Source organism: Xiphophorus hellerii, chromosome 23 (assembly GCF_003331165.1).
Source record: "Xiphophorus hellerii strain 12219 chromosome 23, Xiphophorus_hellerii-4.1, whole genome shotgun sequence".
Classification (NCBI taxonomy): domain Eukaryota; kingdom Metazoa; phylum Chordata; class Actinopteri; order Cyprinodontiformes; family Poeciliidae; genus Xiphophorus; species Xiphophorus hellerii.
The window spans coordinates 25,631,223-25,652,687 of NC_045694.1; the positions used below are offsets into that span (position 1 = coordinate 25,631,223).

The 21,465-nt window shown below is 41.2% G+C and overlaps 1 protein-coding gene across 2 annotated transcripts; it reads left to right on the plus strand.

Moving 5' to 3' along the window:
- Positions 1 to 6,369: 6,369 nt before the first annotated feature.
- Positions 6,370 to 20,506, plus strand: mtmr7a (myotubularin related protein 7a). 2 transcript variants are annotated; one of them, XM_032555005.1, is made up of 14 exons: positions 6,370 to 6,533; positions 6,725 to 6,880; positions 6,979 to 7,141; positions 8,901 to 9,058; positions 9,943 to 10,071; positions 11,808 to 11,942; positions 12,131 to 12,263; positions 14,306 to 14,415; positions 15,804 to 15,926; positions 16,153 to 16,202; positions 16,977 to 17,177; positions 17,312 to 17,446; positions 18,399 to 18,525; positions 18,602 to 20,506. In XM_032555005.1, exons 1-14 carry the CDS (start codon positions 6,510 to 6,512, stop codon positions 18,932 to 18,934), a joined length of 1,977 nt encoding a protein of 658 aa, XP_032410896.1. In that variant the 5' UTR covers positions 6,370 to 6,509; the 3' UTR covers positions 18,935 to 20,506. The 2 variants fall into 2 exon arrangements, with proteins under 2 accessions (XP_032410896.1, XP_032410897.1); XM_032555006.1 differs by having other exon boundaries at positions 6,758 to 6,880.
- Positions 20,507 to 21,465: the final 959 nt, after the last annotated feature.

The following is a 21,465-nucleotide window of genomic DNA, read 5'->3' on the forward strand; positions in this document are numbered from 1 at the left end:
ACCAGTACTTAGGTTGACTTTAATACTATTTTTATTAAGTACAAGGATGTAGCATTATTTGTGGATTCTACAGACAAGTGATTTCCCCTGTCTATCTGGGTTGGTCTTACAGAGAGAACAACTTTAAAATGTGTGTATGGTGGTTATTTATTCTGTGATTCAAATAGAAAGGGGGTAAAAAAAAAAAAAACTGATGGCTGTTGTCCAAAAATAACAAATTTATACAGTTTCAAATGTTGTAATGTGAGTCGTTTATTAAGTTTTATCTCGTAAAAAAAAACATAATGGAAACCAATAAGTGTAATTTGTGACTTTTAATGCATGTGGGAGCGGTTAATAAATTCTTTAAAATGTTATAGTCATGTCCAAGTATCTTGACCTAAAGTTGACTCAATGTTCAAGTCCCTCAGGATGCACTTACTCTCAAACATGAACTCTCCACTAATAAATGCTCACAGGGGGTGAGGGTAGGGGGGTTCTCTGGTTCATTTTGCATGAGCACGCAGTGGGAGAGAATGTAAATTAAGACATGAATCCAGTCTGACTGCTTTTATTGTCTTCTGCGTTCTCAGTCGATGCATTGAATGCGAAGAACCCTTTTCCAGTTGCAGACAATACATCAGACAATATCTCAAAATGTGTTTTTTGGAGGCTAAATACAGCCCAGGCACCCCTCCTGAAAAACCAAAATCCTCTACAGTCAATCAGTTAGTGGCATTATTCTTGATTTGAGCTACAGACACGTAAACCATAAATCAAACCTAAAAAAAAAACCTTATTCCTTCATAATCCTTGGATGAGCTGCATCAAAGGGCTGGCCACGCACATTTCCGTCGAGATGTTTTGGTTGTTGTGTTTGGTACATTGCAAAAATGCTATATCTAATCCCATCATTTAGCCAATAATGTCCTACAAATCTTCTATGGAGATGAAGTCGAATAGAATATCCATCTTCTGAAAGCTCTAAAAATGAGAAGACTCAGGCAGAATAAAGACACATTGATAGCTAGTTATCACTAACTAGTTATTTCTTATATGTGGTTACAATTAGATGAAATTCCCATTCCCAGTTAGAGCAAGTATAGCAAACGTGCCAAACATTAAACTCTAGGGTGCACTGTAATTAAGAGAAAATAATATTTCAGCTAGATGTTGTTGGACTTGCCTTGACGTACATCTCTTAGCTCTCTTAGCGTGTGCTTGTTATGGATTGTCCATAACGAACACCATGTTCAAGCAAGAGGAAGGGCATCTAAGGCTGCAGTTTCACAATCGACTTTGTGGTCGACCCATCTGATCTGCAGCCGCAAATCTAGAACCCTCTGGGGAAGGGAAAGATTGTGATGGTAGGGGAAGATGCCCAAAGGTATTGCTCTGCTGGTAACGTCTGGCAGAGTCTCTTGTCTGATGGAGTTTCAACTCTCACACCTGGGAGGGCTTCAAACACTTCAGAGGTTCCAGAAGATTTGCTTTTGACTCACTCTAAGGTTACAACAAGCGACATGTTGGGTTTGCTTGGGGCTCAGGCTTCCAGTTAGAGTTAATTAGTCTTGGATAGAACTTGGACGCAATGTCCATGGGCTAGAGCCGGGTCCAGTTGGAATTTTTTTCCCCCAAACTAAACTCTAAAGTCCGGGTTTTTGCTTAGGCTGATGCTCCTATGATCTGACCACTGACTGAGCAGATGATGATGGATGAACGGACGAACGTATGGATGGAGGCTGGGTTATTTATGGAGGTTATAACAGAGGTGACAAAACAGTTGTTTTGTTTAGTATTGCTTCCTATCAGAGGTGTGACCAAGTCACTGTGTTGCAAGTCTCAAGTAAGTCTCAAGTCTTTGTCCTCAAGTCCGAGTCAAGTCTCAAGTAAAGACAGGCAAAAGTCGAGTCAAGTCTCAAGTCAGGAACCTTTAATTTCAAGTCATTTCGAGTCGTTTTTATTTTATTTTATTTTTATAATTTGCAATTATACAAAAAATTCAAATAATAGACCATTTGTTCGTTTTAAAATATGTATTTATCTCAAATGATAGAACATGTGTAGCTGAACACAAAGTATAAAAAACATTTTTAAATTGGACCACTTTATTGCCCAGTTCTGTTAAACTTGATATTCAATAAAAAAAGACGAAAATGCTGACATTTCCACAGCACAATACAAAGAACCATAACAGCAGTTTTTTCCTCTTTTCTCTGACCTGTCAAAACAATATATTGTCAATATAATTTCCCAACGTAGATGTCTTCAAATACACCAACCATCCTTAGATGATACTAGACCCGGCTCATCATCATGATGGGACAGAGAGACTCTGTTCCCTGTGTTCAGGTCCAGAATCTGCTTTCTGTTCCGGAGCCCCGCTCACTATCCACCGGCTTCCTGAGCTAACACGGTGCACATTATTTGTGGAGGCATTTGAAGGACCGGATTTATGGTAAATCATCACCAATTTAACCCGGAGTACACATGCTAACACGAAGTTAGCTAAAGTCAACTATCTTACAGCAAAAGAAAAGTGCCACCTACCGATCTTTGTGAAGCTTCAAATGCCGGACAAAGTTGGACGTCGTGGCATCTCCATCCGATATTCTCTTCTTGCATGTTTTACAAGTTGCAGTTCGTTTTTTAGTCGAAAGTTCATAACCTACGTAGCCAAAAGAAATTACTCGCGGAAGCATATTCCAGCGGTTATTTCGTATTTCGTTCCCTGAGCTCTGTAGCTTTGCCGCGTTTTTTTAAACGTCCAAATCCTGTTAATTTGATTGGTTGTGCTGCAGCTACGTACACATACATACATAAGGAGAGAGGAAAACCATAGTGACGGTCTGCGCATATTGATACGGAATGAGTGACATTAATTAATGACGCCACTTTATAAATAATGTGTTTTAAATTTTAAGACTTTGAGTAAAAAATATCAAGTCTTTTCAAGTAAACAGCTTCAAGTCGAGTCAAGTCCCAAGTCAATGGCATGAAAGTCAAAGTCAAGTCCGAGTCTTTGAGCATTTTTTCAAGTCAAGTCTCAAGTCGTGATTTTAACGACTCGAGTCTGACTCGAGTCCAAGTCATGTGACTCGAGTCCCCACCTCTGCTTCCTATAGCATGTGGCATCAGCATAGTTTGATCCGTAGTCATCCATGTTGGAAATGCATCGTCACGGCTTTCCCCTTCAGTGCTGAATCCGCTGTAGGTTTAAACCCAATGTGGCTGCTAAAAACAGAACAAAAAAATCCCCAACAATTAACAATCGAATTCTTCATAAAGGAATGAGAAACTTGCTAAACTGGGCAATGAAAATAATTATTACACAATGCAGACCACATGTATAGACTGATGTGGGTTGTGGGACACGACCCAACCAGTCAAACAGGAAGGGCGACGACATTTGGTGGGACACTGAGGCACACAGAGGGAAGGTCTACAGGAGTGAGGTGCAGAGGGCGCAGTCACTAAGTGGGGGGGACTTGGACTCGGTCCATAACGTCTTGCAGTTCAGATTCAGTCCTCCACCCCATACCTCAGTCAGTTATGGCTCACAAACTGAGGTAGCGCGCTTAAAATATTTTAGCACTTACCAAAACCATGCCGACAATATTTGCAGAGCTCTTGCTACACATTGAGTTTGAATCTGAATGCACGCTTCAACCTTTTGGCCACATGGTACCAATCTGTGTGTGCACTTGGAAACCTCTCCAGAAAATCCTCACTCTCTATTCAACATTGTGACAATCTCTTGAGCAATCCTCAAAATTTATACCCAGAGCCAGGGGGCTCGGCACTTTGTTGTGTAAAAGCAGCCGTCAGATTAGATTTTTAGATGTCTTGTCATCTCCAATTTTTGGATGCATTTAAAATTTTCCTGTTGCATAAATGCTTTTTTAAAATATATTTCTCCCTTTTGCGTGCTCGCTGATCATTTACGGTCATGGGAAAAGAAAGCAGACGTTCATTCAAGTGTGTTTTGTTGTACGAGAGAACCATGAAACATATCTGGTTTTTACCATGTCCTAAAATGATTTCAGTCTAATCTAAGGCGCACAAAAACACAGATTCCACACAGTCTTGATAATCAAAACACCAAAATAGGCGATGAGTAGCATGTGAATTATCATCCAGTGATTCGGTAGCTTACAGAAACACATTTTGGAAGTTGTAGTAGCCGTTTCTGACTTACTTTATGAGTGCCTCACGTCATTGTGGCGAAAATTTGTCCCATTTGTTTTTACACCATCGTTCCAATTCACTGAAGTTGGGGTACCTTTATATACATTTTCAATCAGGTTCAATCAGATCTTTGACAGAACAGATGAAGCTCATCGATTAATTTCTTTTTGCAGCTACTTTGGTAGATTTTGCCGCCGACTTTGGCATCATTAACCTGTTGATTACCTAATTCTGTTCAAGCCGTAGCTCTTAGATAGCCTCCCATCAACGTGACGGCTGACTCAATAAATGCAAGATCCCCAAGTCGTAGAGTTTCCTTTGACCATAAAGTAAAACACATCCGTACAACAGACTCACCGAACAGATGAGCCAATCACACGTGGAAGCCGCAAGACGATAAGCAGCAGGAGAATTTGCAGGTAAGACAGGAGAAATGAAAGGAGAAGAAAAACTCAACCACAAGACGAGAATAAATAAAAAACAATCATTCTGGATTCATGACACGTCCAGCCTGACAGGCGATTTTACTTCCCAGGAATCTGTCGTCCTGGGAAGGTTGGTAACTTGGTTAAACATAGATTTTTGTTGTCGTTATAATCTTTCTTGATGGATTTAAATAAATGTACCAAGCAGCTTTTGATCAAAGAGTGACGGAAACGTTGTGCCACACTGATGACTTCTTGAAGCGTGAGATTTAAGATCATATCACATTTAAAATATATATTTTTTCTTCTTCTTTCTTTCTTTTGAGTTTGTGTGCAGTACTTTCAATTGCCTGGTGCGTGAATTATTTCTAGCTAAATAAACTTCCCTTGTACCTTAACATTTACAGTGAGGGCTCTTCTACTGAGGTAATAGACACTTTTTTTTTTTGTAAAAAATAAATATATAAATAAAAAGACAGCAGGAGACAGTCTCCTTGTTGATGGTTTGTATCTGATAACTGTTCCCTGTGAGTGTTGTCAGACAGCCAGCTGGCTCCAACTCCAACCCCTCACTGGAATGAACTTGTTTTTTAGCCCAACTCTGCTCATCCTGCTATGACATGTCACAATGTCTGCAGCAGCGCCGTTTGGTTGAAACTAAGAATCCTCAATAAGAAAGACAAACTTCGCCCAGCTGCTCTGACATGAAACCAGTTTCCACTTGGCTCACGTGACGTCGCAGGTGCTGTTTGTGCTTTTGTTTATTGACTGGGCCGAGGTCCACACACAAACAACATGTTAGCATTTTTGGCACTGCTTTCCTAAAAAGAACTCATGTTGTTCGTCAAACATTGCTCTTAGGTGAGCTGCTGTGGTCTAAAGTGATATGTGTAATATTTATATCCTGACTGTCGAGGATTTCAACTGGAAAAAAAAAAAAAAAAAAGCTTTCACATCAACGTCCAAGTCCCGATCACAGCACTCACAACGGGACACCTTTCATTCAGCTGCAGCAGTTGCACTCGACTGTGAATTTTTTTTTTTTTTTTGCTTGCAGTGGCCTGCATGACAAAATTGGGTCTTTATTTTGTTCTGGAAAGACTTTGAATAAACACTTTTGTACAACAAAACAGGACGTCAAAAAGACAAACAGGTTAAGGAAACACGCAGGTGCATCTCAGTAAATCAGAATATGATCAAGTTCATTTATTTCGACTCCAGTCAAAAAGGGGGACTGAATTTTAACGTTTCAGCACAAAAACAGTAATATACTTGAATAATTGAACTTCTTTTTTAATTACGAGGATGTTTACCCATTTTTCTGTTTTTAAGACAATTAAAATATGTTGTAAAGCTAATACAAAATAAACTTTTATTACAGAAATGTCAGTTGGACAATGTAAGTCCTTCTGCGTGAATGACTGGATCAGAGTAGCATGGCTGTCTAATATATTTTTATAAATATAACATTTATTTATTTATTTTTACAACAGAAGTGTTATTTCAATCTCTAGTGAGAATTGAATTATTGAATTATTATGGAAGCTTGTTTCTGCCACTCTGGTAAAAAATAAAAAAATAAAAAATTATTATCATTATTTTGAGATACTTTCTCAATAAAGTATCTCAAAATGATGAGATAATTGATTTATTTACTTATTTTTGACCAGAGTGGCGGCAACGGGCTTCCATAGATTATAGGTAAAAATAACTAAATAAATTTAAAAAATAGAGCTGTCCCTTTAAACGCGTTGAAGTGACGGGCTTTAGGACCCAGCGGCTGACTGCAGCCCAGACAATAGAAATAACATGGCTGGTTGTACCTGAGAGCTTCGCGGAGCCGCTTCTTTAACCGTAATAAATGGTGTACCGAACCCGTGCTGCGGAGCTGATTGGACCGGACCCGCTCAGCCACTGATGGAGCACATCCGACTGCCGAAGGTAACCGCGGATCCTCCTGATGCTGTGATTAGCTTAGCTTGTATTTCCGCATTAGCAGAAAAGCGTCAGACTGACAAACACAGACAGATTGTGGGTTATATATCTGATTAAACAAACACACACATGATCGACGTAAAGGGTGTGTGTGTGTGTATGTGTGTGTGTGTGTGCTGCTGCTGCCACGCTGGCAGAGTGTGTCTGATGTATCCGTGTCCTCCCTGCAGGTGGAGAATGTCCGGCTGCTGGACAGAGTGTCCCCCAGAAGGAGCAGGGTGGGCACCCTCTACCTGACGGCCACCCACAGCATCTTCGTGGAGAGCGAGACTGGAGGCCGCAGTGAAACATGGGTAACTCATTATTGGCGCACTCACCCCCCACGGGGCAGAAATAATGTGTCGCTATTTTTCTGTGTTCATGTCATGTGGGCTCCGCGTGCTTTCCTCAGGTGCTCCACGGTTTGGTGTGCAGCGTGGACAAACAGGCTGCCAGCGCCTCGGGGTGTCCTCTGCTGATCCGCTGCAAGAACTTCCAGATTCTTCACTTCAGCATTCCTAGAGAGCAGGACTGTCAGGATGTCCACCTGTCCCTGCAGCGGCTCTCCCAGCCCGGTGAGCTCTGAAGGCTCAGACTCTCCTCTCTACCCGTTCTTTAAAACTAGTATTAGGCTGGGGAAAGTATTCATACACTCACTTTTTATAATGCATATAGTAAAGGACACGCTGAGAAGAACATTTGGGCAGATATCCAACATTAATATTTAAGGATTCACCTTTTTTCACTTCCGATACCAATATTTGAGGCCTAGTATCGTCCGATTACGATCCGATATAGTCAAACATTGCTGCATTGACTTAAAATGCTTCTTTGTTTTTTTAATCACAGACATAAATGTGTTGAATTACTCCTTTATTTGACGACTGCAGCAGTACAGCACACTTAAACACACAAACAGCTTCATAAACTTGGGCAGCCATTTAAAAAAAAAAAAGCAAACCTCTAATTAGGAGTATAACAGGTGACATAAAATAAATAATAACCAACTGTTATTTTTAAATGGCCAACATTTAAAAATAAAGTGCAATTAGGGATTCCAAATATAATGTCAAATAAATAACAAAACATGACTTCGGTCAGAGCACAAACCATAGAATTAGGCTGCATAGATCTGTCCTTATGTATCAGGCACATTGTCACGATTCCCAATCTAGAATATTTCCATATCAAGACCGATACAGGTATATATATATACTGTATATATATTTACACCATAAAAAAACAACCAAACGGCAAAAACATAAAATCTAACTGGGTATTTCTATTTATTTTCTAGTACAAATATCTCGGTAGTAACTCTTCAGTAAGATGTAGGATCTTGTCTTATGTAAGAAATTATTGGATATTCACAAAACAGAGCACTAGTTCCACTGGCAGATCTGTTCAATTAAAAGTGAAAATAAAAATCTGTTAGTACAACTAGTTTACAAAACAAAAAGAAGAAAGAAAGAAAACCGGTCAATATGAGGAAGTCCTTTTCCGGAAGAGGGCGTAACGATCAGATAACGCTAACGTGGGATTTTCCACCCTACTTTCAAAACCAGAATCTGATGAAAACCTACCGAAGGCTTTGAGGAACGGATTCAGTTTTCAGCAGGAGAACAAACCTAAAACGACGGAACGGTTCGGACCTGGAGTCTGCAACCTTTACCATCCAAAGAGTCGTTTTCACCCCCAGTCCAGCCAAACAAAACTTGTTTAGAACCAAAGAGTTAAATATATACAAAATGAATGTTGTCATTGTTAAAGAACCACTGCTTTATTTCTTCTTTTTTTTTTAAGTTTTGGAAAAAAAAAAGAAAAAATTTGAAATTTTGTAAAAAAAAAATAAAAAAAAAATTGGAGAGATACATTTAGTGTTTCAACTTAAAGATGAGAAAAATATTTTCTAATTTACTACAAGGCACGATTAATCACAAAACCTTACATTTCTTAATATATCTGTATTAAAAGTACTAGTTAGTTGTTTATTATTGTTGTGGACGGTCCAAAGAGCCTCTTGGAACCTGAGGCGACAGTCCCCTGGTTTAGGTCAAAGCATACACATGTCTGCAGATGGCCTAGTCAAAGCCCGTACCTAAATTCAATCCAGAATATGTGGCAAGACTTCAGCTGTTGTTCACAGACCTTCTCCATATTCTCTGAATGAGCTTGAGATCCTTTGTAATGAATTTCAGCGCATCGTGTAAAATCCAAACAAAAACATTTTGAAGCGTTTTGACAAAAAAAGAAAAGAAGAAAGAAAAGTAGCTAAAGTTGCTTGAACATCTTTGCAATCTAACTCCCGCTTTCCCTCTGCGCCGGGCCTTTCAGAGCGCTACGAGGAACTGTACTGCTTCTCCTACCAGCCCAATGTCGACGAGGAGGCGAGGCGGCGGGAGTGGGCCTTCGTTGACCTCAAGGCCGACTTCAGCCGGATGGGACTCCCAAACGCCCAGTGGAAACTCTCCCCGGTCAACCAACACCATAAGGTCAAAGAGCCGACCTTGGAGTGGACAGATTTAATCCTGATCCCTGCAGGAGGTTGAGATCAGGACATGACTTAATAAAGGGACAGTGTTAGGTGAAATACTTTTTTTTTTTTTTGGGTGGGGAACTTTGCGTTATGTTATAATGTTATTTCTTAATCCGAAACGTACCTGGAGCGTTGCTTTGATTCTTTCATGCATGTTTGAGAAGTCATTTAATCTCCATGGCAACCATTTAGCTGTGCAAAACGCCTGGCGGGGACCGAGGGCGTAGCTCCTCCTCAGAGCTGCAGTTTCCAAGTTTCCACTCGGCTCCTTCAGACTAGTCAGCAGCTATTAGCAAACGCCTCACTGCTGCTCCTTAACATGAGCTTCCTCACAGCGCCACTCTCGTAAAGAACACAAAAGGGTTAACAGAGGAGCAATGTTGCAATGATTTCCTGAAGGCGGAGTTTTAGAAATGGAGCCGGAGTTTCTTAAAGGGACAGAGGCCCAATTTCAAGGCGCTAAATTACAACGTAAAATTTCTTTTCAGTCGTCTTTGATACATATTAAATTTTTATAACAGCTGAAGGCTGAAACGCATAACACTGTCCCTTTTAACGGTGCTATTTCAAGAAGGTACTTGAACGTGTTATTTACATTTTAAATGTTAACTATGCTAAAACCATGTCTCTTTTGGGAAGATTATGTGCAGCAATTTGAACTTTTTTTTGTGCAAGACCACGTTATGGCAAAAATAAAGCTGGAAAAAAAGTGCAACTTTGACCACAACCTTTTGAAAAAGGTGCTGCAAAATAATACATTTTTGGCCACAGCAGTCACTTGTAGTATGGTGATTGTTTGCCTATTGAATTTGTGTTGTTTGTAATTCTATTTTCTTAAAGGTGAGCGACACTTACCCCGCCGAGCTGTTTGTACCCGACTCCGCCGCGCCCCCGGTGCTGGTGGGCAGCTCCAAGTTCAGAAGCAGAGGCCGATTCCCCGCCCTGTCCTACTACTCCAAAGAAAACCATGTAAGTTGCCTGCGTGTCCCATTTTCTATTTTAGCATCACAAGGGTCCGGTGGGAGGGTTGCAACGATGATCGCAATTTCCATTTCTCCGTCTCCTTCTCGAACCATTACGTTTTTTTGTTGTTGTTTTTAAATCACAAATAATCAAGATAAGGGGCAACGTTTTAGTGGAGATATTGACGTTCTTGGGCCAGTTTCTTGAACAACGTTGATTAATAACGGGTCTGTTTGCTCGGTGGCAGCTTCTCTTCTGTCTCGCAGGCAAGACGTTTCGCAATCTGGGGAGGGAAGGAGAGAGAGAGAGAGAGAGAGAGAGAGAAAGAAAGAGAGAGAGATTCTGAATACATTAAAAGATGCAAATATATAATTAACTTTCTGTTTTTAAATGAGAAAATAAACATATTGTTGCCTAAAATGCAGTAAGAAAGCATTCCTTCATGGGAGGCTTGATCAGTTGTAGTTGTAGGTTGATTACTTTTTTGCACTAACCAATTGTGTAGAAATATATGTACCATGAATTTTATTAGTTAACTCTGACACTTACCTTCTTAATGCCACAACACATCTGTGTGACACAGCTCCACAAAGCCATGTTCCAGATTCGTCTTCAGAGGAATTATGAAAAAGCAGCGTGGCTGCAACTTAGTTTTTCTTTTGACAAATTTACCTCTCAGAAAATATGTTTTCCCAAATGCTGATTTTTGTCAAGCAGCATTGCGGGGTCAGATTCCCAGGGTAAGCTCGGGGGAGGGGGGGTCTGTGTCTGCTATATTCTGGATCATGTTCAGATCAGTTCCTTCGTGGCTTTTAAATGGAGATGTGAGACACTGAGACTCTGTGAGTCCAAATGCAACATGCAGGAAGAGATGTGCTAAACATGAATCTACTGCTGATTGTTTTACTTTTTGGAAATATCTGAACTGAAACTCTGTTTTCCTAGTTCTATATCAGGCGTTTTGGATTAGCGTTCTCCGTCTCTTAATGCCAACACTCGATACGGAGCAAAATTAGAAAGAGTTGTGAAAGTAAAACGATGGAAAAGAAAGAGAATAGTAAGAAAAACTTGTATTAATCGCAACCAGAGCTTAGTAGTGACTAGTTACTTTTATTTGATTAACGTTATGGGAAAAAAATGTAGTTTTAGGACTTTTACTTGAGTAATTTTCTTATGAAGGATTCTTCCTTTACTAACCCACTGTGAGTAACTTCACTGAATGAAGGACAAGTTTGTTTTAGGCAAAACTTAATTCAGACACAGACCTGTTTTAGTTAAAGTCTCTCAAGTTTTCATATTGAAAAAAAACTGATTTGGAAAATTATTCTCTGATTTTTGTTATTTTGTACTTGGAATTATTTATATGAATTATTTTAATTTTGGCATTTAAAACACTATTTTAGACTATGTGCCTGTATAAAACACAATTATTTCCACATAACTTTATATTTTTCTCAATCATTTTATCATTTTTGCTGATCAGATGCTCAGTACTTAAGTAGTCGTTTTTCTTTTTTGTTGTTTTTCTCCTTTTAAGTAATTTCTTGGACGGCTGCTTTTTACTTTTACCCGAGTAAAAACATGTTGAAGTACTCTTAAGTAAGTGCACATTTTGGCTACTCTACCCGCCTCTGATCCCAATTGTGAACAATAAAATCGCCACCTCGTGTTTTTTCTAATATCATGCAGAAATCTAAAACAGTCCGTCTCACGCTCACCTGTTGATCACAAATCCCTCCCAGGCTGCCATCTGCCGCAGCAGCCAGCCCCTGTCGGGTTTCAGCGCTCGCTGCCTGGAGGACGAGCAGATGCTGGAGGCCATCTTGAGGTCCAATCCCCGCAGCGACTTCATGTATGTGGTGGACACCAGGCCCAAGGTGAGCCCTATGTGGAAACGCGAGCCGCCGGCAGTAACATGTGCTCAGCTGTTTGTTTTTAACAGCTGCATGTCCTCAGGACTTCCTGGTTGTGCGCAAGGTTTCCTGTGACACGGAGGCTGAAATGAACCGGAGTCGACGTGTGTGTGTGTGTGGGCGCGTGTGTGTGTGTTGTCTTGTCTCTTCAGTTGAACGCCATCGCGAACAGGGCGGCAGGAAAAGGCTACGAGAACGAAGACAACTACTCCAACATAAAGTTCCAGTTCATGGGGATCGAGAACATCCACGTCATGAGGAACAGCCAGCAGAAAATGCTGGAAGGTGAAATTGCTGCGCTCTCTTCGGATGACATCCCAGTTCACGCTTCAGATGCAGAAACAAAATGTTTATGTTAAAAAAAAACCTGACTGAGTACAAAAAGGTAGATTTTAATTCATGATTTCAGTCATGAGCCGGAACGATAAACTATCCAAACTATCTCAGCACTTTTGGGCAGATATTCTCCTGATCGATGAAACAAAAGTGCTTGATTTTGTTTTTTTACACCTGACATAAAACCAACAAATTTTTTTAGGAGGAAAAAAAAAGAATCAAAAGTAACTCTAACCAGGTTGGTTTTCAGCCGAGATTTAAAGGAACTCAGTGTTTCGGCTGTTTTGCGGTTTTCTGGAAGTTTGTTCCAGATTTGCGGAGCGTAAAAACTGAATGTTGCTTCTTCATGTTTGGTTCTGGGGATTCAAAGTAAGGAAGGGAAATACTTTTTCACAGCATTGTATTTGTAGTTTCAGCTTGTGTAGTAAAAGTTGTCTAATTTTTAAGATGTTTTCTTTTAATCCGCTGTCTCTTCACCTTTACTGAAGCACAGCGAGTGAATCTGAGGCCTCTGTGCTTTTATTCAGCTGTGGTCATGCAGACTGAGCTGCAGTTAGCTTCAAATGAGTCTCCAGGAGGGTTCCTGGGTATCGTCCAGGGGCGCTGGCTTTGATTTCGGAGGGTTTTGGTTTCCCGGAGTGGACTGTCCCTAACGTTATCCCCCTGGAGGGAGACGGAGGGCGTGAGAACGATGTGATTTCAAGTCTGAAGAGTTAAGAGTTGTGCTCAGTTTTGATAACTCTTTGCCCCCCTGGGACTGAAGGGGAAGTCTTCAGATGCCAGGAGACGGCAGCACTCTACACGACTGCACGCTTCAATGAGATTTACAGGACCCCCCAGCCTGGCACCATTAACTCGGATTACCTTCCCAGGAGAGGCCCGTTCACCGAGCCACCGGCTCAGTCAACCCGATGACCTGCGTCTCTCCTGTCAGACAAACTGGTGCAGCGTCAGCAGGAGTCTCTGTTACCTGTGTGATATTGATTGAGAATTGAGCCAATGTTTTTAGTATTATTTTTTACACAATTCTTTATTGTTAATGTACTCAACTTCCTCATCAAATGGCCGGTTTTGGATATGGGTAAAAAGAAGGTGGTTACCCAGGGCGGCATTAGATGGGGATGGCAGAAAAACTAGTCTAAAAAATAAGTTTTTATGTTTTAGTCCCACCCTTTTTCAGCTTTGTGTTGCTTCTTCATATGTTCAGTCGGTGGGTAGTTGCTGCCGTCCTGTGTTGAGTAGGAGCTTACTGTGTGCTGCTGACCTCCACTGCTGTCTCCACTCAATATTCTCTCAGCTTTGCCCCAACATATGATAATTTGCTTAATGCTAAATTCATGACAGTTTTGAAATGTCACTTGCAATTTTTTGGTATAAATTACTGTCAGTAAGTTATTAATTAGTTCTTAGTCAAGCAGTGTATAAAGAATTACTAAGTGCATTAGCTAAATGACTAATGCACTTAGCCATTATTATTATTATATTAAGAAATTGTGATTCTGCATTAAGTATAAAATCCATCCATCCACTGTATATCCCTGCCTATCCTTGCAATGTCATGTTGCAAAGTACATTTGTCATAAATTTTGTCCATAAAGTGCTACAACTTCATTATTTTCAGACTTACTCTTAAAAATACATAGTATTGTTTAAAGTGGTACCACATTTTCTTATAGACAAAATGGTAATGTTGAGTTCACAAAAAAAACAAGAAAACAATAGTCGTATTTTTGTACAACTTCACAAGTTACAAACTGTGTTAGGAAAGCTAAACTCCAATTAATGTTCATCTAGCCTAAAGTGTTCGACCTAGAAGCTACATTTTTACTTTGTTACAGATTAAACTGTGATATTAGAGAAATCTGTCTTGGGGGGGAAAGACCAGCTACGCACAGATTGCACGCTGTGGGAGAGAATGATGTTCCATAAACTCCAGCGATCAGGTCTGCTTCGCATTTCCTGCCACTGAGACAGCTGTGTTGTGCTTTCAGTGTGCGAGCTTCGTTCTCCCTCCATGTCCGACTTCCTGGAGGGCTTGGAGAGCTCAGGCTGGCTGAAGCACATCAAAGCTGTTCTGGATACCGGCGTCTTCATCGCTAAGGTCAGTCTGGAGGCTAATCCCTGCTGTCTGTGTCGGTTTGTTTCTGCATAGTATGCTGGAGAAGTAGTGAGGAGGAGTAGATGCATTGACTTAACTTCATTTTTAAAAATGAGAATCAGTTTTTTGGTATAATTACGGTAGGACATTTGTTTGCCTTTCCTGGCAGAATCGGTAGAGTTAATTTAATTCGATTGGTTTCCAACAGGACTCAGAATATACCAGAGGCTTAATCTTTGCTTGTTTGATTTTGATGTGTGCCTGTGATCATTGTCCAGTTGGAAAACTCATGTCAAACTTTGAAATGCTAGGTTGACATTCCGTGATTGGGCAAGAAGGATTTTCCTAGTTTTTAAAGGCTGTAGTACACATACTGTACTCAATTCTGCTGCTCACTCCTTAAATACATTTTCACTACAAATGTCGAAACATAAAAGAAAAAAAAAAGAAGTAAAGAGACTTTCAAATTTATTGGTGTAATTTTTTGAGAAGCGCTGTCCCAAGTCAAAGACGAGCATCATGATGAGCCTGACTGTATAATTTTCACTGTATAAAGAGGAAATCACTTTTAAATTCAATTTAAATTGCACTCCTAAGCCTCTCTGGTGAGGTCTATTCAGGGGTTATTGATGGGGGAATTTTTCTGCCATAATTCGAGAGCACACATTTTCAGTCTGAAAGCAGGATTTCTTGTCTGTCTTTTCAAAACCTGTAAGGCTTGTTCTCAAAATTTCTCCTCTCTTCCAAATAGCCGCTGTACTTTCTCAAACCGTTCTCCTCGCGCTCCAAACTTGCGGACATTTGGTCGGCTCAAATGTCCCCTCGCAAACCTCTCTGCTCGCTCGTGCAACGTCTTCTGCTCTCTCTGGAAACAAAAAGTACCGTCGCCTGGCAACCTCTCAGCCAATAGAATGAAAGTGTTGTACTGGGTGCGTTTGTTTCCTGCTAGCGGGTGCGCCTGTGTGGCTGCTGTCGATTGTAGCGACCTGCGCCGCCCGCTGGATGGGAGGGAGAACCAACGATGTCAGCTTTCTGCTCCGTGGTACAACTTAGAGACGAGGATTTTGCCCGTACGCTCTGCAGCCGGTTGACGTGACCAGCACCGGACGAGCCCATGGGGGTGCGCTCAAGCATTCTACGTGTGCTTTGTGCTGTGTTTCTGGGAACGCCTTCGAATTTCCCCCCCCAGGGAGGAGCTGGCAGGTTTAGCACATGTGGGAATACATTTCCATTAGTTAAACTCTGTGTTCTGTAAATAACGCACGATGCACGGAGCTGAAAGTAGAAGAAATCAGGCTGATTTTCAGAACCAGTCGATGAGACGGAGTACTGGAATGTTTTTGTCAGCAATGAAAACGGCTGTGTGTCTCTCTGATTGTTTTTACACGCAGGCTGTTGCAGAAGGCATCAGTGTCCTGGTCCACTGTTCAGATGGGTGGGACCGCACAGCCCAGGTGTGTTCAGTGGCCTGCGTGCTGCTGGATCCCTACTACAGGACCCTGAAAGGACTCATGGTAAATCCACTCAACCATCTTTCTCTTCATTTAACCTCTAATGATGGACTGCTCTTGTCTAAATTCGATCAACTTCATTCCGGCTCCAGTTGATGGTGCCGGACGCAAAACATTTCTGTTCCCATATGTGTTTGAAGCATATTATGCAAAATCATCCCTGAGGTTAGGAGACGATTATCACGTCCAAACTTTGATTGGTTACGGTCTCTTTCTTTTCTGCACTTAGGTCCTCATTGAAAAAGACTGGGTCTCATTTGGACACAAGTTCACTCAAAGGTTTGACTCTAATCGTAACGTCTTGCAAAATCATTCGCACCGATTCAAAATGACTCCTAAGCAGAAGATTGACCAATGGGTTTCAACATTCTGTGTTCTTACTCTGATACCCCCGATTTAAAATCCAATCAACTGCTTTTAGAGGTCGCCTAATTAATGTGTAACTGGGTCTCAGCTGCAGTTAACCACGGTTCATCTGGAAACGAAGGATGACGATGAAGCAGCTCAATTTATTGGAAGACGGAAGCGGCCGAATACAGGCCGATTCTGGTCTGCAGAGGTTGGACGGTCAGCTTCCAGCAGGACAACAACAACTAGGCCTACCATGAAAAGTCTGGATCGAAGCGCAATCAGGGGCTTGCATGGCCCAGTCAAAGTCCAGGCCTGAATTCAGTTGAGAATCTGTGGCAAGAATAGATTTTTTTTTTTTTTTTTTTACATGTGATCTCCATTCAGTCTGACTGAGGTTAAGATGTTTTTCCAAAAAGAAAAAAATCTGCAAAATTTTCAGTCTTTAAGAAGTCGGTACTTCTACAAAGTTTTAACTTTGTGTGGCTGAATACAAGTGCATGCCACACTTGTCAGATTTTTACTTGCAAACAATGTAGGCATTTTCCTCCAACTTCACAGTTACAGTAATTACCTCTTCGTTTTGGCCTACCTAAGAAAAAGAGAAAAAATCTCAAATAAAATGGTTTGTGATGTCTAGTATCAGACCTCACTGGGATTTCTGTGCTGTGTGTTCAGGGATAACTGAGTGTCTTCCCTCTCCAGATGCAACCAGTTGGCGGGAGACCCCAAAGAGGTGTCTCCGATTGTCGATCAGTTCCTGGAGTGCGTGTGGCAGCTGATGGAGCAGTTCCCCTGCGCCTTCGAATACAACGAGAATCTCCTGATCACGATTCACGGCCACATCTACTCCTGCCAGTTTGGGAACTTCATCGGCAACAACCAGCGGGAGAGGAGAGAGCTCCGGTGAGGTTTGAAACTTTCTGCCGGGATTTTCCTTTTACCACTTTGGTGTTTTGTTTTTTTAAAATGGTGACGACTTGGTCTGAGGAACCTGTGAACGCTAATGTCGTCTTTTCTTTGTCGCTGTTCATGAAAAGTGTTCACGAAAAGACTCACTCTTTGTGGAGTTACCTTTGGACGAACCACGCAGAGTTCATCAACCCCCTGTACAGACAGAACCACAGCCAGTCTCAAGGACTCCTCCGACCGTCTACCGCCCCCTACTGCTTTAAGTAGGTACACTGTCTGTGCACAGAAGGAGGAAAAAAGGACCAGCGTGAAGTTGGCGCCTCCCTCTCCCCTTCTTCTTCAAATTAAACGAAACATTTGTGCTACGTTTGTGCAGCAAAAGTTTCCATCATTTTAAAGATGTGAATAAATGTTTCCAGACGTCGTCGAACGTCAGCCAGCCGGGCCACAGTGGCAAAATCAAACGAAACACGTCGGCAATCAACTGTGCGGCACACATTTTGTTTGGTTGGTGCCGCTCCAATTTTAAAGATTTCAAAAAGCGTCTCCAGAGGTCAGCCTGCCCCTCCCACCTGCACACTGACAAAATCAAATAAAAATGGGTCAAAATGAATTTTGCTGTGTTTGTGCAGCTAAAATGTTTGTAGCAAAAATCACAACAAATTTTGACTGACTTGATCTCGTTTAGCAATTTTTATTTTTATTTTACATCCAAGCAAAGATCTTGAGTGTGTTTTTTTTTTTTTCTTTTCTTTCTTTTAACGGTTTCATTTTTTGTGTCGTATTTGTTGCTGCCTGTTGGGCAGCACTCCCTTGAAAACGAGGTTTTTAATCTCAGTGTTTTTGTTTCTCTTTTTTTTTTTATCCTGGTAAAATAAAGGTTTCATCAAATAAATAAAAGGTTGATACCAAATTTTGTTTTTTTGTAAATGTGAGCGACTCTGGCTGACCTCTGGAAACGTGAATATTTTTTAAAATTGTCACCTTCCTGAAATGACGGCCTAAAATATCACTTTTGGCAACAAATGACTCGTGCTATTATTGTAGGAAGGTGACGAAATTTTTGCTGCACAAACGTTCCACGCAGATCTTGTTTGATTTGAAGAACTTCCCTTGCGGGGCGCCAATTTCACTCGGGCAGAAAAAAGTCGCACATATAACAGAAGACAAACAATAAAAATAATCAAGATTGACAAATTTCTTTGCCTGGCATAGATTTTGGAGAGGGCTGTACAACCGGTTTGACCGCGGGATGCACCCCCGACAGTCGGTGGAGGATTATTTGAGGGTCATCCGAGAGGAGACGCAGCAGCTGGAGGAGCAGCTGGATTCCCACAAGCAGGTACGATGGTGGACGACGAGAAACGAACGTCCCGCCAAACCGTTTCTGGCTTTAACGACGGTTTCTCTGTCAACAGAAAATAGCCGAGCTGGAGCAGGCACAGGAGTGGAGCGACGTCCACAAAGCTGCCGTGTTTGATCAGAGCTCGACGGCGCGGGCCCTCGGGAAGAACCTCGATCTGGCCAACACTCCTCAAGACTACACCGGCGGCCTCCTCGTCGGCACTCCCGTGGCGGCGGACGGCCCGCTGATCCTCGCGCCGCAGGATCCCGACCAGACGGCGGACCCCAACCTCTCCAACGGCAGCGACCCGGAGTCCGGGATCGCAGACGTGAGCTGCCGCTCCCCCCTCAGCGAGGACAGCGCCAGGGACCCGGACTCGGACGAGGCGGCCTACTCGGCCGCCTGAGCAAAAACGTAGCAAACGCCCCGGGGTTTGAAAACATCACTCCGACAAACGGCCGCGCGTCCAACTTTCGTTTTTAGTTTACAGTGATTCTGGGCAGCGCCTGGTTTCCCACAATCCCGAAGCTGTAGCTGAGTCCCGTTTTTTTGTAGTGTACAGAAAAGGAAAAGTACATCGCTGAATATTTTTAAGCTGTCTAATCTGATCTTCCACGAAGGCGTAATAATTAAGATCGACTTACAGAGACTAAAGGAAGCCATATGAACGTCCATGCCTGTTTGTAAAATGCGATCGTCCAGAAAGTTTAACTACAAAGTGTTTATGCCCCTTTCACCTTTTCCCATTTTGTCACATTACAACCGCAAACTTCAGTCGAGGTTTCATTTGATAAACCAAAGTGGAAGTTGTTTTTTTTTGTGTTTGTTTACAGATTGAAATATTTGGCTGAACTTTTTTCTGAAAAGTAGCTCAAGCGTAGTCAGGTTGGACGAACAGCATCTGTGAACGAAAACGTCCCACAAAAGTCTTCCCGCAAATACTGAATTTATGTCTGGGCTTTGACTAGGCCATTCGATCTCATAAATATGCTTTTACTTTATGTTCAGGGTTTTCGTCATGCTGGAAGTTAAACCTCCTCCGCAGGTTTTAGCCTCATCCGTCTTCCCCTCGGTTTTTCTTTCCCCATCAGAGAAAAGTGTGCCCACGGCATGACGCTACGACTACCGCTACATTTCGCTCTGTATTCATTTTCAATGCGTCAAAGTTCAGAGCGGGAACCTGGCAGAATCCGAATAAACTCCAGAGGAACGACGGGTTTGCAGGGATCCGTCCACCGGCACCAGAGAGACAAACCGCACCCCGACTTGTTCCCACGCGAAATCAGAAACGCAGTCAGACGAGAAGAGACTCGAACTGAATCTGATTTGGCAACAAACGTGTTTTGTTGATGCTGTGAAACATCCATTGTTGTTTGTGTGGCACATTGTTCTCATTAATGTTGCTGTGCATCCTACACCTGAGGCTTCTAGCTTCGCCTGGAGAGCAATAGTTGTCTTGTTGAATATTTATTATTTAATGAATGTCAGAGATATTACAGGACCACGGCGGCTGAGTGGAGGAAGTGATGGGAGCACGTGAACACAAACGTATTGCTTCCTTCAGATTAGTAATTCACCTTACAAAGTATTTTTTCTACTATAGACACTATTAAACTATTTGTTTTAAATCTGCTGTGTTTTTAAGTGTGGATCATATATTACTGTGCAATTATACAATGAAACAAGAGATGATAAACCAATGCATGGCAGCATATTTTTGTACTATGACCTATTATTTTTGTTATATTTTTATGTTAAATGCCTGTTGTTTTTTTTATTTGTTTTTTTGTCAGTGGAACAAAAATATCAGTCGAATTGAATGTTGCATTTATTTATATACCTATATATTAAAAAAAAAAAAAGCTTTACAGATTTTCACCAGTGGTTTTATTTGTTCGGGTAAGCAAAGACCAACTACAACTGCTATAAATGTAATGGTATGGAAACATCGTGTGAAATAAATATAACATTATACGTATGTTATTGGTTCTGTGTTTATATGAACTAAAGGTTCACACACATTCAGAATAACCAGCGATGTTGTTTGTAGATGTTTGGGCACATCTGTGGGGAAAAAAAATAATAAAATTAACTTCCTTATAGTGACAAGAGTTTCCTCTCAAATATGTCATTCTAGTCAATTACAGTCTACTTTGTGAAATCCAGAATACTTATTAAGTATAACGTTTTGATTTATACTTCTTATTTGTACTTCTTTAACACATAAAGCAGAGCTCTGCTTGGTTTGTGCTTCCTGCGTCTCATTCAGCAATTAGAAAGTCGCGTTCCAAGCAAAAATCTCACACGGTGTTCCCCACGGCTCCATTCTTGGACTGCTTAGATACATGCTTACCCTCCACAGATTACTGAGAATCGCAACGTTTCTTGCTGAGGACACACAATTTATCAAGTAAAAAAAAAAAAAAAAGAAAAAAAATGACAAAAATATGCATGAAAGGGTGATGTACAAACTAAATAACTGTAGGATCAAATTAGACTGTGTCATTGACTTTGAGTCTGTCCGGGTGATTGGACTGGACTGACTGTTTTTGTAAAGTAGCCTTGAGACAATCTTTGTTGTGTGTTGGTGCTAAAGGAGTTAATGCAATTATACTGAAAGTAATTACAAGTAAACTTGCTTTGTTACTATCAATGTCCTTTCAAAGACATAAGATGGAAAACGATTCATTTTACAAGTTAAACAATGTCTTCACCAGTTTTCAAGTCATGTTTCATTAATCACATTATATATACAGTATATAAGAATAGCTTTGGCTGTAACGCTACCATTTTGTTTTCTGTCAAGTCACCAATTTATGGAAACACGTTCAAACGTAGACTATTGCAGTCTGAAACATCTCCTAATTATACTAATGTTACCATTAAACACTATTTATTCATCCATCTACTGTATGTACATCATTAAAACTTTATGTT

Excerpts from the sequence above, each read along its gene's own strand:
- mtmr7a (XM_032555005.1), top strand. The coding sequence starts at position 6,510 with ATGGAGCACATCCGACTGCCGAAG. Across the intron at positions 12,264-14,305 it reads CCAGCAGAAAATGCTGGAAG|TGTGCGAGCTTCGTTCTCCC; the intron begins GTGAAATTGCTG and ends TTGTGCTTTCAG. Across the intron at positions 18,526-18,601 it reads AGCTGGATTCCCACAAGCAG|AAAATAGCCGAGCTGGAGCA; the intron begins GTACGATGGTGG and ends CTCTGTCAACAG.